This window comes from Nicotiana tabacum, chromosome 20 (genome assembly GCF_000715075.1).
Source record: "Nicotiana tabacum cultivar K326 chromosome 20, ASM71507v2, whole genome shotgun sequence".
In the NCBI taxonomy this organism is placed as follows: domain Eukaryota; kingdom Viridiplantae; phylum Streptophyta; class Magnoliopsida; order Solanales; family Solanaceae; genus Nicotiana; species Nicotiana tabacum.
In genome coordinates, this window is record NC_134099.1 from 117,758,386 (window position 1) to 117,776,360 (window position 17,975).

The 17,975-nt window shown below is 36.7% G+C and overlaps 1 protein-coding gene across 1 annotated transcript; it reads right to left on the reverse strand.

Annotated features, from left to right (window-relative positions):
* LOC142174510 (zinc finger BED domain-containing protein RICESLEEPER 2-like) lies at nucleotides 1-3,133 on the reverse strand. The gene is made up of 9 exons (XM_075240316.1): nucleotides 3,018-3,133; nucleotides 2,600-2,712; nucleotides 2,144-2,384; nucleotides 1,322-2,038; nucleotides 1,077-1,225; nucleotides 728-822; nucleotides 323-406; nucleotides 143-207; nucleotides 1-13 (listed from the first exon to the last, which is right to left on the reverse strand). The coding sequence occupies exons 1-9, from the start codon at nucleotides 3,131-3,133 to the stop codon at nucleotides 1-3; spliced, it is 1,593 nt and encodes a 530-aa protein (XP_075096417.1).
* Between the last annotated feature and the right edge of the window lie 14,842 nt (nucleotides 3,134-17,975).

Genomic DNA, 17,975 nt, shown 5'->3' on the forward strand with positions numbered 1-17,975 from the left:
CTATGTGTATATCCTACACACATGAGAAATCATATATAAACACTAAACAGCAGTGGGTACGTACTATGATCATCAACTACACATTAACCCAAATGGAACACAATGCAGAGGTAACTAATTTACAACAAGATATCCCACTCACCAAACAACTAGAGAATCCAATGCCACTTTAGGATTTGGTAGCAAACCAGCAACTAAAACCAAAATCTGAAAGTACCACATCTCCAAACACAACATTACAGATGAAGCAGCTGACAACTTAAGGAAATCCCACAGCCCAGAAAATGCTTGCAGAACATGTTATCTGTTGGTTTCAACTAACAGGCCAACGATAAGCTATAAGCATTAATTCTGTGCAACATAAAACAGAATAACAATACAAAGTAATAGTTATAAAACAGATTCTCTGCAACATAGAAACGACACTTCAACTAATAGTTCAACACTTCAAGTAATAATTCAATACTACAAACAATCCAAACTTCAAAGTAATAGTTCAAACACATTAATAACAATACAAAGTAGTAGCAACCTTTAGATTAACAAGTCCAAAGTCCAAACATAATACTAATAGTTCAAATTCAAGTAAACAACACAACAACTACTCAATCCTTATAGGCTTCACCAAATTGCGCTCCAAACAATGCTCAACATGCCTCATTAAGGACTTAGTACCAGTTTCTCGTGCATTGTAACATAAAACAAGATGACAATGACTACATCTTACTTTCCACCATCCATCATCACCTTCTTCAATCCTTTCATAGTGACTCCAAACATGTGAGATAGCTTTGAGACCACAAAGTCGAGGCATGGTTACACCTATTAAACATAAAAAGAAAATATATTAAGTCAAGTAATATTTGTAATCATACTATGTGTTATATAAGTTGAATAATTAACTTACCAAAGTTTTAACTTACAACTATCTAAGATTGTACACATCATCATCGCAGGGTTCGTTTCCAAGATTGGCAAAATCTATGAGAATATATATTAACAAGTCAAACAACAAAAATATTAAATAAACTATTTATAAAAATAATATACAATCAAACAAATTAAAATATTGCTACCTTGTTCTAGTTGCTCGAGAACATCTAAATCTTCCTCAACACTTACAGGTAATGGCTCACTTCGAAGCCAATCTTGAAGGCACACTAGAACTTCCACCAATTTAGGAGTCAATGAACTCCTAAATGAATCAAGAATACGCCCTCCAATGCTAAATGTACATTCAGATGCAATACTTGAAATAGGAATAGATAACACATCCCGAACCATCTCAGCAAGAATGGGGAATCTAGTTGAGTTTACTTACCACCAAAGCAATATATTACCGTCTGCTATTTCATTTTCAACTTCTTCTGTAAGATATTTTACCAATTCTGATTTAGAATCTGAACCTCCAATCCCAGCTTTATGTCTTTTTAGTTCTTCAAAGAAAGAACCAAAAGATCCAGTTGAAGTTTCTATTGTGTCCAATGAAGAGTTAGATAAACATGAAGAAGGACGACAACCTTTATCTTTTGAATGAGACTTTACATACTCATCAAATAATAAAGTCATGTATGTATGCACTGCCTTTGCGATAATTGGCCCTTTCTCTTCGAACATCTTCGCAAGTGCAAAACTAACAAAATCAAACTTGTACCGAGGATCCAAAACACATGAAATGAAAATCATTTTGTTTATTTTTTCTGGATCACCCCAATACTTATCAAATTTCTCCTTCATCTTCTTTGCCATTGAACCCAAAAGTACATCTTCATTTAATATCAATTGTTTCAAGTAAACAGCAACTTCATAAATTTCAAAAAAATGATGATTTGATGTAACATAAAGTGAGACAAATACCTTTACAGTAAGCTTATAAAAGATTTCAAGAAATTTTGTCAATTTCTTTACATCCTCCCAATCACTACTCAAAAGTGTACCTGCAGAACTTCCATCCACAATATCAACAAACTCAAGATGACGTGACAAGCCAATATCATGATCATCATATTCTAAAATTACACTCTCATATTCAATAGCCCTGTTCAACATTAAGTATGTAGAATTTCACCTTGTAGGAATATCCAAACATAAAGATTTCCTAACTAGATTTCCTTCATCACAACATTCGTGAAACTTTTTTCACCTAGCAGGAGACTGCCTGATATATCTCACTGCTTGCCTAATACATTCAATAGATACAATTGATTCTTTTATACCATCTTGAACAACAAGATTCATAATATGAGCAATACACCTCATGTGAAGGTGCTTACCATTCATGGAATTGGTCCCCCATTTAGTTAACTTCTTAGAAAGCTCCTTCACCGTTACATCATTTGAACTAGCATTATCAACTGTGACAGTGAAATCTTTTGTAACTCCCACTATTTCAAACAATTAACAATACTATTTGCCATATCTTCACCCCTATGACTAGAAATTGGACAAAACTTGATAATTCTTTTAATTCTTTTATGCATTTTCAATTCACTATCAATCCAATGAACCGTAATACACATATAATTTATTCGTTGTAAGGAAGTCCAAGTATTAGTGGTAAGGCAAACTCTCTAATCTTTAAAAAGCTTCACCAAATTACATTTTTCCTCATTGAAAAGATCAAAACAGTCCCGAGTCACAGTTCTACGTGAAGGAATTCGAAAAAAGGTTGTGCAACTTTCATAAAATTCATAACCTTCCTTTTCAACAAAGCTGAAAGGAAGTTCATCAACGATCACCATACGACAAAAAGCCTTCCTACATTGTTCTTGATTAAATTTCTAAGGAACAACAGCTACATCACCCTTATTACCCCCCAGAATAGGTTTAAAGCCTATTTTTGATTGACTTTTTGCAACATCTAAAAGCATTTTTGTACAATTGGCCATATGTGTAAGGAGTGATTTCGTACCATTATCTTTTGAATCGGAAAAATATTCTCTTTTGCAATGTTTACAAACATCCTTTTATTTCCTTTCGGATCAATAATTTGGTCAAAATGTTCCCATGCAACAGACCTCTTTTTTCTTTGTCTCTTTACTTTCAATTGAACTGATTGAGATTGTGATGTCGCATTTGAATTAGAAGCTCCACTTTCACTATTCACCTTATCAATCATGATATTTTCAGCCATGCTTTTGTGTCACTATAAGTTTGATTTAAAATAAATCAAGCAGGGAGACAACAAAATCTTAAAATGAAACACATATAACTACAGATTTAGAAAATCATTCAAGTAAATATACTTAACTAGAAACATATTGTAAAGAGACAAAGGCCACTATTGCCTTCTGTTGCATAATGAACACTTGCAATATTAATAGCAAGACTTTGGCATTGGGATAAAGTTAAGAGAATCAATTTTGCTCCTTTCTATCTCGTGGGACAATGTTAACTTAATGTACAAAACTAGCACCTTGTGAGGAAGGATGGGTTAATTCTGTCACATTTTAGGGAAACCATTTTTCAAGCTTCATAAAAAAGGAAATATACAAAAATTGATTTCTAAGGGAAGCCTAAATCATTGTTTCTAAGATACCAAACTAAGACGAATTCAGAAATGGGATATGAAACACTGACCTTAGTGCAATGCTCTGCCAGAAAAAGATAATAGAAAACTGAGTCTTAACGGGCTCAACCGTGGGGGTGTGAGCCATGAGGCGGAGAACTGGTGAGGGCTTGAGCCGTGTGGCCGGTAGCGGACTGGCGGAGAACTAGTGAGGTTTGAGGACTGAGGACTGAGTGTGAGGGTGACAGGGAGTGAGGCGGAGAAAGAACTGAGAAATAGAAATTGAACCATGTATATGAAACCCTAGTATGTATATACTTAAGGGTAAACTAGTAAATTAGTAAATCCTTATTGGGCTATCGATTTACCCAATAACATAATTGCTAAATCGAGCCCGGACTGATAACCCAATAATAATAAAAATTTACCCGTTACCGAACCGTTAACTCAATAACCCAATACCGATAACCCAATAAGTAATTAACGGTTCGAGTTATTGTTTTTACCCGATATATGCCCACCCTTAATTGATGGTAGCCACACCTCAAATCGATCTTTGAAAACACATTGGCACCCTGAAGTTGATCAAATAAGTCATCAATCCTCGACAATGGATACTTGTTCTTAATAGTGACTCTGTTCAATTGCTGGTAATCTGTGCACATCCTCATAGATCCATCTTTCTTCTTCACAAACAACACGGGCGCACCCCAGGGCGAGACACTAGGTCTAATAAAGCCCTTATCAAGCAAATCTTGCAACTTTTCCTTTAATTATTCCAACTCTGGCGGGGCCATATGGTATGGCGGAATAGAAATGGGCTGAGTGCCAAGGACCAAATCAATATAGAAGTCAATATCCCTATCGGGTGCATCCCTGGAAGGTATACAAGAAACACCTCTGGAAACTCATGGACAATTGGTACTAAATCCATAGAAGGAACCTCTGCACTAGAATCGCAGATATAAGCCAGATAAGCTAGACACCCCTTCTCAGCCATACGCTGAGCCTTCATGTAAGAGATAACCCAACTGGTAAAATGTATAGGAGTCTCTCTCCACCCTAATCGAGGAAACCCCGGCAAGGCTAAGGTCACCGTCTTGGCATGACAATCCAACATAGCGTGATAAGGTGACAACCAATTCATACCCAAAATAATGTCAAAGTCTACCGTATCGAGAAGTAGAAGATTTACACTAGTCTCAAGACTCTGAATAGTAACCACACATGAACTATAAACATGATCTACAATAATAGCATCCCCCACAGGTACTGACACATACACAGAAGAACTCAAAGAATCACAGAGGCACAACCAAATATGAAGCAAAATAGGATGACACGTAGGAATAAGTAGAACCCGGATCAAATAGAACTGAAGCATCTCTACTACAAAACTGAAACATTACCAGTGATAACGGCGTCAGATGACTCAGCCTCTAGCCTGGCTCGAAAAGAATAGCATCGGGGCTGGGCCTCACCCTCTAAACTACATCTCTAGGACGACCCCTAGCTGACTGGCCTCGACCTCTAGTGGCCTGACATCCACCTCTAACTGCGTGGCCTCCACCTCTAACTATATGACCCCTACCTCTAACTGGCTGGGTGGGCGGTAAAGCACCCGGTGCCAGGATCATGACACGAGAACCCTGATGCTGTGAACTGCTCGACGCCCGAGGGCAAAACCTAGCAATGTGTCTCAGATCACCACAAGTATAACAGGACCTCGACTGCTGTGACTACTGACCTCGAAACTGACCTTGTCAACCTGAGTAACTACCCTGAAAGCTCTGGAGTGGTGCACTAATAGGAGTTGTGGTGCACTGTAGGCTAGCTGGTCGGAATAATGCATATAAGGGCCACGACCACCTGAAGAACCATGGGATGCCTGGAGTGCTGAATGAAACGGCCTGGGAGGATGGCCTCTACCAAAAGTACCCTTTTCCTCCAGATGAGGCACCACTGAATCCACCGGAATGACGAGGCCTCTTGTCAGACCCCTGAACTCCCTATATGCTAGAACCATCTCGACTTGCCTGGCGACATTGGCAGCCGTCTGAAAAGAAATCTTACTCCCGGTTTCCTTGGCCATCTGCAACTTGATAGGCTGAGCAAGTCTCTTCATAAACCTCCTCACCCTCTCTCTCTCTATCTCTCTCTCTCGGTAGGAAGCATGAGAATAGCATGACGATCCAGATCCACAAAATGGGTTTCATACTGGGTGACTAACATACTGCCCTACTGGAGACGCTCAAACTGCCTGCGATAATCCTCTCTCAGTATTACAGGATGGAACTTCTCAAGAAATATCTGAGATAATTGGTCCCAAGTAAGAGCAGGCGACCCACATGGCCTAGTCAACACAAAGTCCTTCCACCATATCTTTGCCGAACCCATCATCTAAAACACATTAAAATCGACCCCATTGGTCTCTACTATCCCAATGTTCCGCAACACCTCATGGCAGCGGTCAAGATAATCCTATGGGTCCTCAGAAGGTGTACCACTATAGTGAATTGGAAAGATCTTGGTAAACTTGTCCAATCTCAATAAGCTCTCAGAAGACATAGCTAGTCCATCACCGACCTGTGTTGTAATAACCGGCTAAACTATTCTAACTGGCTGGGCTGCTGGAGTCTAATACTTGGGAGCCATCTGCTTCGGAGTGTGAGTGGCAAGAGTCTGTGCTCCTCCCCCAGCCTAAGAGATGACTGGTTCCATAAGGAATGTACCGACCTGGGCCACACTCTCTATAAGACCCACTAAACGGACCAAGGCGTCCAGAAGCACTAGGTGGCGATAAATCCCTCCAGGACTTGAGCTGGTCCCATAGGCACGGTATGGGATGGAACCTCCTCATCAAACTCCACCTGAGGCTCCGTTGCTGGTGTTGCTGCTCGAGCTCTGGGTTGAGCTCTGCCCCTTCCTCGGCCTGTGGCACGACCTGGGTCTCGACTTTTTCCCCTTGTATGAGCTGCCACTAGTGGCTCTGGTTGCGCTCAGCTGAACATATAGTACATGTTCTCTCCATCTGGGAGAGAACAAGAATAGAAGAGTTCAATTAGCAAGAGAGAACCAAAATAGCACGATAGGAAAGAATAGAAGTGAAATTTGTACCTAAACTAAATAGCCTATAGAAGATAACTACAGGCATCTCCGTACCGATCCTCCAGACTTTACTAAGCCTGCTCGTGAATTGTGAGACCTAGAAAACCTAGTGCTCTGATACCAACTTGTCACGACCCGGAATTTCCACCTTCGGGACCGTGATGGAGCCTAACATTTCACTTGCTAGGCAAGCCAACATTAGAGAATTCTTAAAGCCAACTTTAGCCAATTTCAATAACATAAACAATTAGGCTAAACAGAAGCTAAAACTGAATTACAGAATAAGATAAAACCCATAATATATGATACAATTCGAATCTAGAGTCACGATTCACGAGCTTCTAAGATTTATTACAAACAAAGTCTAGAAGAAAATACAATTGTTCTGAAAGAAAGGAAACAGTAAAATAAAGAAACTAGGAAGGGACTCCAGGGTTTGCAGATGCCAGTAGATCTACCTCGAGTCTCCAAACAAAAAAATCCAAGTTGTTCCAACTCACGAACAGCTAAGGCCGGTACCAAAATCTGCACAAGAAGTGCAGAGTGTAGTATGAGTACAACCGACCCCATGTACTCGTAAGTATCGAGCCTAACCTCGATGAAGTAGTGACGAGGCTATGACAAGATACCTAGATAATAAACCTGTGCAATTAACAATATATGTACAAAATAATGACAAATAAAAGCTAGACAGGTAATATCGGGAGGGGGACATGCTAAAGGGGGATACAAGATACGAGAGATACAGCGGAATGATAACCAAAATAGTCCATATGCCTTTAACCAGTAAAAATAATTAAGCACAAGGAAGAAAGATTGCACGACATCACCCTTCATACTTTTACTCTCAACCTCACAATGAAGCAGTGATAATGCACAACATCATCCTTCGTGCTTTTATTCTCACTCACTATATAAATCAATAGAAACGACACGGCATCACCCTTCGTGTTTTAACTCTCATAACATGGCACAACGTTATCTTTCATGCATTAACACTCACAATATTGTACGACATCATCCTTCGTGCATTAATACTCACATATGCCACGGTATCGCCCTTCGTGCATTAACACTCTCCCCTTACCACATAACAATGAACAAGTAATAACAGGGAGATATGATCAACAATTATAAACCTTACTGCAATAACGGTTCCACAATACCAATCTCAACTCGAAATAAATACTCAATTATCACCAAAGCACATAATCACAATAAAAACAATCAATTTGATAATTAACTAGTCTAAGCATGGATAATATGATTAAGGAAAGCAATAATTGCAAAGAACAAATCCCACCCGCTTGCTATAACCTGACAACAATGCATAAGTACTCGTCACTTCACGTATACGTTGTACCCAACATTTAAACATGTAGCAAATGAAAAAAAAATACTAATCCCTCAAGTCAAGGTTAGCCACGACACTTACCTCGCTCCAAAAACCAAACTCAAAGCTCAACCACGGCTTTGCCTTTCGAACAAGCCTCCGAATAAATAGAATCTAGCAAATTACCAACCAAACGATTCAAATTAAGCCATAGAAACTACCCACGATTGCAATGAATTTAATTTAGGTCATTATTGAAAAAGTCAACAAAAGTCAACTCCCGGGCTTGTTTGGTCCGAACCAAAAATTCGGACCAAAATCCGATCACCCATTCATCCCTGAGCCCGGTTGTGTAATTTGTTCTAGAATCCGACCTCAATTTGAGGTCTAAATCCCTATTTTACAAAAATCCCTAATTCTATCCAAAACCCCAAATTTTCACCATGAAAACACAAGATTTTTGGTGGTAATCTAAGGAAATGTAGTGAAAGATTGAAAGAAACTAGTTTAGAATCACTTACCAATGATTTGGTAAAGAAAAGTTCTTTGAAAAATCTCCTCTATGGTTTTCTTGTTTTAAAAATTTGAAGAATGAGCAAAACTCCCGTCTAAGTCCCATTTGATCAGTTGCAGATGTCGCATTTGCGACCTAGGGTTTGCAAATGCGAAGACTCTATCGCAAATGTAAAGATTTTACATCTCTGCTTTCATCGCATTTGTGATGAATTATTCGCAAATGCGAACACTGACCCTTTGCTTGCATTTGCAGTCACTGCCCCCTCATGTCCCAATATTTCGCAAATGCGAACACTGACCCTTTGCTTGCATTTGCAGTCACTGCCCCCTCATATCCCAATATTTCGCAAATGCGAACATAAGGTGGCCCAGCACTCTTCGCAAATGCGATGAGTAGCACGCAAATGTGAACCCATCCGAGGTCGCAAATGCGATGCTTGATCTCGCAAATGCGAGATCATAGGCCTGCACCAGAACTGAAGCACCAACGACATTTCTAAGTCCAGTTTTTACTCCATAGTCTATCCGTTACTAACCCAAGCCCTCGGAGCTCTAAATCAAATATGCACACAAGTCTAAAAACATCATACGAACTTGATCGCATGATCAAATTGCGAAAATAACACCTACAACTACGAATTGAACACCAAACCAAATGAAATTTTCAAGAAAACTTAGAAACTTCTATTTTCACAACTGGACGTCCGAATCATGTCAAACCAACTCCGTTTCTCACCAAATTCGAAAGGCAAGTCATAAATACGGTATTGGACCTATACCTGATTTCGGAATCAAAATATGGACCCGATATCCAAAAGTCAACCATTGGTCAAATATTTCAAATTCACTAAGCCTTTAACTTTCAAATTTCAACAAAGTCCGATAAGTTTGGCTAGGGACTTTCGAATTCGATTCCGGGCATACGCCCTAGTCCCAAATCACGATACGGATCTACTGGGATGTCAAAATACGAATTCAGGTCCATTTGCTCAAAACGTTGACCGAAGTCAACTCAAATAGATTTTAAGGCAAAAATTTCATATTTTCTCAGTTTTAGCATAAAAGATTTCCGGAAATACGCCGGACTACGTACGCAAATCAAGGAGGACTAAAATAAGGTATTTAAAGCTTTGAAATGTGGAATCGGATTTTAAAACATAAGATGACCTATCGAGTCATCACAATAATATTTTTTTATTTATGTTTCCTCCTAATGCTTTGGTTGCTCTGCCTTAACCAAAACTCATGTTGTCGATCTTGATATCCCTCTTGAAAGTGAAACATATAGTTGTTCGTGTAAGAAAATATATTGCGGTAAATATAGTCCAATATTTAGGATATTTGTCCTTGTGCTTTATTTGTTATATTTGCAAAACATAAACATACTAAAAATTATTTTCACACAAATTTAAAAGGATATTCCTCAGTTTCGAAACACGAAAGTTGAATTCAGGGATACGAATATACTTAGAAGCGCATTGACCAGTATCATAATTTTTGCATGTATGCCGTTATTGTCAAAGCTTCTATATAACATCTGTGTGCTATTACATAATCTATTCGCTATATCTAAGTTTTCAGTAGCATGATGGACATATTTTTTTCAAAATTAAACTATATACAATGGAAGATCAATTTTAACTTAGTCTGTTATATATACGGTGACACTAACATACGTAAGAAATAATATACTTGACAACAAATATATATGGTAGAAGACCATTTGGTATTAAAGTATTTAAGTATTCTTCTTGATAGTAATTATTGATATTATTTTCTGCTGAGTTAAAAACTAAAAAGTATTTTTTTTTTATCAAATTTCATAATCAACCTTTTATTTAGTTGATCAACATATTTATTTATGCTAGTTAAGATATCTTTTTAATTCTATCATGTGATTTGCACAAATTGCATTTTAATCTAATGATAGAAATATTTCTCTTATTAAATGCAATATTATTACCATTGGGATTGATAACCAAGTATTCAGAAAAAATCAAATCATCTTTTATTGGATGGTCTTATTCGTTTCCGACACGAAGTAAGAAGACACTGAATATTAGATCTGTTCTTACTTTATATTTCTTGTAAGTTGAATCCTTTTCATTTGAGGCTAGAAGTATAACTTTGGCAAGCTAGCTTTTACAGTCTCTGCTTTTGTCGATTTTGGAACTAATGGTAGTACTTGATAGAAATCACCTCCCAAATCATTAATTTTCCACCAAACGGTTCATTAATAAGAACTCCTGACAATTATTTCGATTATTTGACACTTTGCCATAAGTACTTCATCTCATATTATCAATTTCGCTTTCCTTATAAAATTAGCACCATTGCTCAACTTTGATATATTTGTGATTGTTATTTAAGTTGTTTGAAGAGGTATATCAAATCTAAAGTGGGTGGCCTCAAAGTAAAATCGTTGTTGGTACACCACTTGCTATTATTGCTAACATTGTCATGTCCCTTGATATGATTTTTGCAAGTAATGTATGATGTAGAAGTATTATTTCGATTTTGCCGGAGGCATCTACGAAGAATAATCTCGTTATACCAGAGTCGAATCTTTATGATATACTCTTGAAAGCTTGTTCTTGATTAGGATTTAATTTTGATAGTGCTTCCTCAAACACTTGTATAGCATTTTGAGTCTTAATAATATACGAACATTTTTACTTTGTGTTCTAACGCTCTTTTATGGAATAAATTTATGTATCCTAAGATTGTTTCTTAACTTGAATAAAATTTTTACTCATATGATGAATTTTAAAAATAATTTAATTGGATTCTGTTGCTAAATAATTAATTAAAAGATTAAATTATTTGGGTTTAACATAAAAAATAATTTATTCTATGTTGATTCAGATATTAATATTAGTTCATCTCTTGTTTTGAATATTTAATCTTAATTATAATTTTATACACTATAAATTTTATTTTCAAAGAGTAAAAGATTGATATGACATTTCATTTTTAGATTTTTATGTTTGTAGAATCATTAGTGACATTGACTCTTACCAACCATTTTTTCTCTTTCTCACACATTTATATTCTTATATATTTCTTAGTTGTTGTTTAATAATTGGGTATTTTTCAATATTACACGAAAATTTGATAAAAAAATTATATGAGTAAGAAAATAGTTCAAATATAATATAAAAATATATTATCGTGGGGTATTTTTTGCTCAATTTTAACTTTTTATGCAGTCTATTTAATATTACTTTTATTTTTTTGGGTATTGGACATTATGTAGTGGTAATATATTGCCAATACGGAGGATTCTTAAGAAACTGATTTTATTAAACCGTCCTACATATTTTTAATAAGAATTTAATAGACAAAATTTTAATAATTTTAAATATTAAAAATTAGCAAAGAAGATATTGTAGTCCAAAAAATAGGTTATTGTAGTTATGCCTTTTCCCTATGAGTTCTTCCGCTTAATATTTTAGGATTATTTTGGTATATTAATATTGTATTTATGCTTTTATAATAATATGTGCTTTCTTTTTTCTAAATGAATTTGAAAAACATAATACATGCTCAAATTAAATTAGTAATGGGACATTATAATACGTTTTCGAATTAAATTGATAACTTGATAAAAATTAACTTTTTATATTATTTATATATATAATTTAAACCAATATTAAATTAACAAAAGTTTGACTAGTGTTTAACTATCTCGCCGACTCACCACTTTTTACAAAACATGCGCTCAAAATAATCATTCATAGAAGTGACTCTAAGAAATTCCTTGAATTTCTTTTCTAACCCCATCAATAGTCTCATCGTTTATACTGAAAAACATTTCCAAGTTCAACGCATAATAACACCAAATTAAATGAACAGAAAAAGGAAGGCATATATCCGAATCATAGAAAATATCTCTTTTCTTCATTTGCTTATACTTTATATATCTTGTTAATTTTGTAAAAAATTATAAAAATATTTGTGCATATTTGTAAATGTGTATGCAATATTTGAAAGTATGTAGGTATATTTAAATATATATGAAGGAAAAATTGGGTATCAACACATGGTAGCTTATTTTGGCGTCTTTATTTTTGTGTTATCGGGCCCTGCTATCCTTTATTCAATAAAAGAAGTCAATCATTTTGTATCAATTTTGTGCATACTTCTTTTTACGCTAGCTCTAGTGACGTGACATGCATGCGAAATTTTTGGCCAGATCTTAGAAAACTGATTAGTCTTGAATTGGATAAGTGAGAAAGAGACACTTTTGAACATGAATAGAGACATGAAATATTTGAAAAATAAGCATGGACCAAGTTTACATGGAACCAAAACAGTTATGCTCATGGAAGTTAAGGATCTCTACCTTTTGAATTATTTGAGAAGATCAGGCTTAAGGATGATCGGACGAGTTGAAGTTTGTCTAGCACTAAGAGATAGAAAGTGTTTTTTAAAAGAAGGTGTATTCCAGATAACTTGAAATGGATCAGTTTAGTGGCGATATACATCTTCTACATCAAGACAAAATCCAAGAAAAAATCACCCAAATTGACAATGGTCATTCACAGTGAGGAAAGTATTGCTCATACAGCTTCACACTGAAAAAGACCCAAAAAGCAACATGTTCATCAATTCTATGAACACAAAAGGATGCTATGTTTGGCGTTCTCGAGGCTGAGAGGCCCTTTTCTTCTATCCAAACACTTTATAACCTTTGTTATCCCTTTCGAGCTTGTGTTGTTTCCTTTGACCTCCCCTTTTGGAATCAAATTTAGAGTCAAAAGTACAAAAAATGAAATGAAAAAAAATTAAAAGAAAAGTCCATACCCCAAGAGTACAAACTGGGGCAACTCTTAGAAAGCTCAAGAAAAAAAAAGAAAAAAGAAAAAAGAAAAAAAAAGAAGAAGGACAAAAACAAAAGAAGAAAGATGAAAAGAAATAATTAGGTCGGATGTTTTAACTACGTTCGACATGATTTTTTTTACCACAAGATACGTAGGCAGCCTTACGGTTCGGTCGCACCAAATAATGTATTTCATAATCCCACGAAGTCAATAGGGGGCAGTTTTTCTTAGAAATTTCGAAAATAAAAGAGAAGAAATAATATTCCAGTATCTAAAACTGGGGCATGAGTTTGTTTTAGTTTTTGAAAGAGTCGATTCCAAGAGTTGTAAGTGTACAACCCATCATATTGAGTTTACTTTGAGCGCTCATGCCGTCATTCCTTTCCAACCCTATCCAAAAATTGTAACGACCCGACCAGTCGTTTTGAACAATTTCACTTCGCTCGGTTGTTTAAGGGCATGAGTAACTCCGTATGATGTGTTATGACTTATGTTAATCGTTGGTTTTGGTATTTCAGGTTATCCGAAATTGATTTGGGAGAATGGTCTCAGCTAGAAGCTCTAAATTTGAAAGGTTTGACCAAGTTTTTGACTTTTAGTAAACGAATTCGGATTTGGATTTTTATGATTCGATTAGCTTCGTTGGGTGATTTTAGACTTAAGAGTGTGTCCGAAATTTAGAGGTCTGCGGTAGAATTAGGCTTGAATTGGCAATAGTTGGAAGTTTAGAAGTTCTTATGCTTGAATTTGAGGCTAATTTGGTGTTTTAGTGTTGTTTTGGGTGTTCCGGAGGTTCGACTAAGTTTGGGTAGTGATATATGACTTGTTGAAATTATTGGTTGAGGTCTCGAGGGTCTCGAGTGAGTTTCGGATAGGTTTGGGTTGTGTTGCGCTCGTTTTCTTATGTTTCAATGCCGTTTCTTCAAGCATAAATGATATCATATTGAATAATTGAGCTTCCATTTCTTTTTTTGATTGAAGCATTAGATCCGTATCGTAATTACGGACCTTTAGCAAAAAGAATCGTTGAATTTGGACATCGTATGAGGACATCGTACTTGTTGGTGAACCTTTGTGCCTTCACGTTAGAGATCATGTTTAGACTTCATTCATGCTCATGTTATTTGTACTCACTCATAGAAATTATTGTACATGTTTACCTCAGTCTCTATTATTTTTCTGATATGTTATGATACTTGATGTGGGCTGTGTCCCCTTATTGGTGGTGTATTGTGAGGCTGGAGAGGTACATGGTTGAGTTAGGCCGAGGGCCTGGTTGTGAGGATATTAATACCATAGCGTGTGAGCTGTTCGCGTAGCACGTGAGCTGACCGTGCGGGTCTAGGTATTGTTACCATAGCACGTGAGTTGTCCGCGTAGCACATGGGCTGACCACGCGGATCTAGGTATTGATATTATGGCACGCGAGCTGATTGTGCAGATCCATGTTTTGATATAATGGCACGTAAGTTGTCCATGCTTAATGCTTGGGCTTTGGGAGCTCCTCCGGAGTCTGTACACACCCCTATTGAGCGTAGAGTGTTGAGTGTTTTGAGTGTGTTGAGAGCGAGTGATGAGTGATGGAGTGATACTACTGTGAGGTTGTATTTATTTGTGTTGTTGCTGCATTTATCTGTTAAATTTTTTTGTGGAATTTACTGAGTTATGGAATTTACCTATTTATTTTTATTTATTTTTAAATTGTTAAAATAAACAATTGGATTGTTTTACTTAGCTTGTCACTACTGTCAGTTCCTTAGTTATTTCTGTTACTACTGAGTCTGTTCTACTCATATTACACCTTGCACTTTATGTGCATATCCAGGTGAGTTCGAGCGCGAAGATCGTTAAGTTCTGGCCGGCTATCTGTGGAGATTGCAAGGTAGCTCTTTGTGTCCGCAGGACCTTGTTACTCCTCTTGTCATTTCTTGTTTTGGACAGTTAGACAATTTATATATCTTTGTTTATAGTTTTAGACGCTCATGACTTAGTGACACCCGATGTTTGGCACTCGTTTCCGTATTTTTCTATATTATATTTAGAGTTGATTTAGTTTATGAAAAATTTAAATGTTAAAATATTTTATTAATTTCTTATAATCAGTTTAGTAGTAATATTTTGGGAAGTAGGCTTGCCTTGTAATATGATAGGCGCCATCACGACCATGGTTAGATTTTGGGTTGTGACAAGTTGGTATCAGAGACTAGGTTACATAGGTCTCACGAGTCATGATCGGGTTTAGTAGAGTCTTGCGGATCGGTACGGAGACATCTGTACTTATTTTCGAGAGGCTACAGAACCTTTAGAAAAACTTCACCTTCTTGAATTATTATTGTGCGGTATTGATTCAACTTGAACTGTAACTCTTTGAATTCTTTTCACGTATTCGTATGCGCACATGAGCGCTCAGTATCGATTATGATATATGGTGATTCCATGGATGAGGTGCGAGATGTGATTCATGTGTGTTGATGTTGGGCCAATCTGGAGGACTTGAGGCTCTATTTGATAAGAGGTTTATTACCAGTGTTTGGTTGTTTTGGGCAGCTGCTATGATTAGAAATCATCGTGGTGAGTGTTTGAATTATGTGGTATATTATGTGATTTCAGGTATGTTTTAGACTCGTTCGAGGACGAACATATGTTTAAGCGGAGAAGGATGTAACGACCGGACTAATCATTTTGAGCAATTTCACTTCGCTCAATTGTTTAAGGGCATGAGTAACTCCGTATGATGTGTTATGACTTATGTGAATCGTCGATTTTGGTATTTCATGTTATTCGGAATTGATTTGGAAGAATGGTCTCAGCTAGAAGCTCTAAATTTGAAAGGTTTGACCAAGATTTTGACTTTTAGTAAACGAATTCGGATTTGGATTTTTATGATTCGATTAGTTTCGTTGGGTGATTTTAGACATAGGAGTGTGTCCAAAATATAATTTGAAGGTCCGTGGTAGAATTAGGCTTGAATTAGCGAAAGTTGGAAGTTTAGAAGTTTTTAGGCATGAATTCTAGGTTGATTTGGTGTTTTGGTATTATTTTGGATGTTCCGGAGGTTCGACTAAGTTCAGGTAGTTATGACTTGTTGGAATTATTGGTTGAGATTCCTATGGCCTCGGGTGAGTTTTGAATAGGTTTGGGTTGTGTTGCGCTCGTTTTTCTTATGTTTCGACGCCATTTCTTCAAGCATAAATGATGTCATATTGAACAAATGAGCTCTGATTTCTTTTTTGATTGAAGCATTAGATACGTATCGTAATTACGGACCCATAGCAAGGATTTGGACACTATATGAGGATTTTACGGTCCTTTTACTAAGAATTAGGTTGCCAGATTTTTGAGATTAATTACGAAATTGCCACTGACGACGTATTTTAAAATCTGCACTATTTGTAAATATTGAAACCAATATATCTCATTTATTATAAGGTCAAATTGAGTGATTCAAAGGCCTAACTTAACTAAAATTTCACAAGAAATCTATTGGAGGCATAAAAAGTGAGTTTCGGGATCATTTGGCATGAGAAACGAGGCAGAATAACTGACAGAAAAATATATAAAATAAGGGTTTGTTCATTCGGTCATATTTTGAGTTGGGGAGCTCGGATTTGGGAGATTTTGTAGGCAATTTTCACCATCGGGATTGGGGTAAGTGTTCTCTATTCGATTTTGGTTATATTTCATGAATCTGTCTTCGTTTTTGGGATTTGATTGATGATTTCAAAGTGAAATTGAGGGAGTTGGGGCTTGAGTTTCAGAGAGTTTTAGGTAGGGATTTGAGGGACCAAACGGAGTACGATTTTGATAAATTTTATATGGTTAGACTCGGAAGAGGATGATGTTTATTATTCTGCCATTTTTAACTGGTTGCGAGACGTGGGCCCAGGGGCCAAGTTTTGGCCGGTTTCAGATTATTGGCCTATTTTTATAGTTTTTATTGTGAAATTCGATTCTTTAGACATGTTGATAATATTATTCTAATTATGGTTAGATTCGGAGCTTTTGGAGACCGAATCGAGGGACGAGGACATACCGGAGTAAGATTTTTACGCTGGAAAGGTAAGTAACAGTTTTAACTCTGGCCTTGAGGGTATAGACCCGGAGAATTTGATATCATGCGATTGTTTTGAGGTGATACCCACGCTAGGTTACAGGTGTGCGGGTGTATACATCGAGGGATTGAGACTTGGTCCGTTCCGTGAGGATGTGAGGCCTAATAACCATTATCTGTGTTTATGCATTTACTTGTTGGTGAACTTGTCTGCCTTCACATTAGAGATCATGTTTAGGCTTCATTAGTGCTCACATTATTTTTACTCAGTCATAGAAATTATTGTACATATTTACCTCAGTCTCTACTATTTTGCTGATATGTTGTGATACTTGATGTAGGTTGTGTCCCCTTATTAGTGGTGCATTGTGAGGCTGGAGAGGTATATGACTAAGTGAGGTCGAGGGCCTGGTTGTGAAGATATTAATACCATAGCGCGTGAGCTGTCCGCGTAGTACGTAAGCTGACCGTGCGAGTCTAGGTATTGATATCATAGTGCGTGAGCTGTCCGCGTAGTACATGAGCTGACCGTGCAGATCCAGGCATTGATATTATGGCATGTGAGCCGTCTGTGCTTAGCGCTTGGGCTTTGGGAGCCCCTAGAGTCTGTACACACCCCCAATGAGCGCAGAGTGT

Excerpts from the sequence above, each read along its gene's own strand:
- LOC142174510 (XM_075240316.1), bottom strand. The coding sequence starts at position 3,133 with ATGGCTGAAAATATCATGATTGATAAGGTGAATAGTGAAAGTGGAGCT. Across the intron at positions 2,713-3,017 it reads AAGAGACAAAGAAAAAAGAG|CTTTGTTGAAAAGGAAGGTT; the intron begins GTCTGTTGCATG and ends ACTTCCTTTCAG. Across the intron at positions 2,039-2,143 it reads ATCAGGCAGTCTCCTGCTAG|GGCTATTGAATATGAGAGTG; the intron begins GTGAAAAAAGTT and ends AATGTTGAACAG.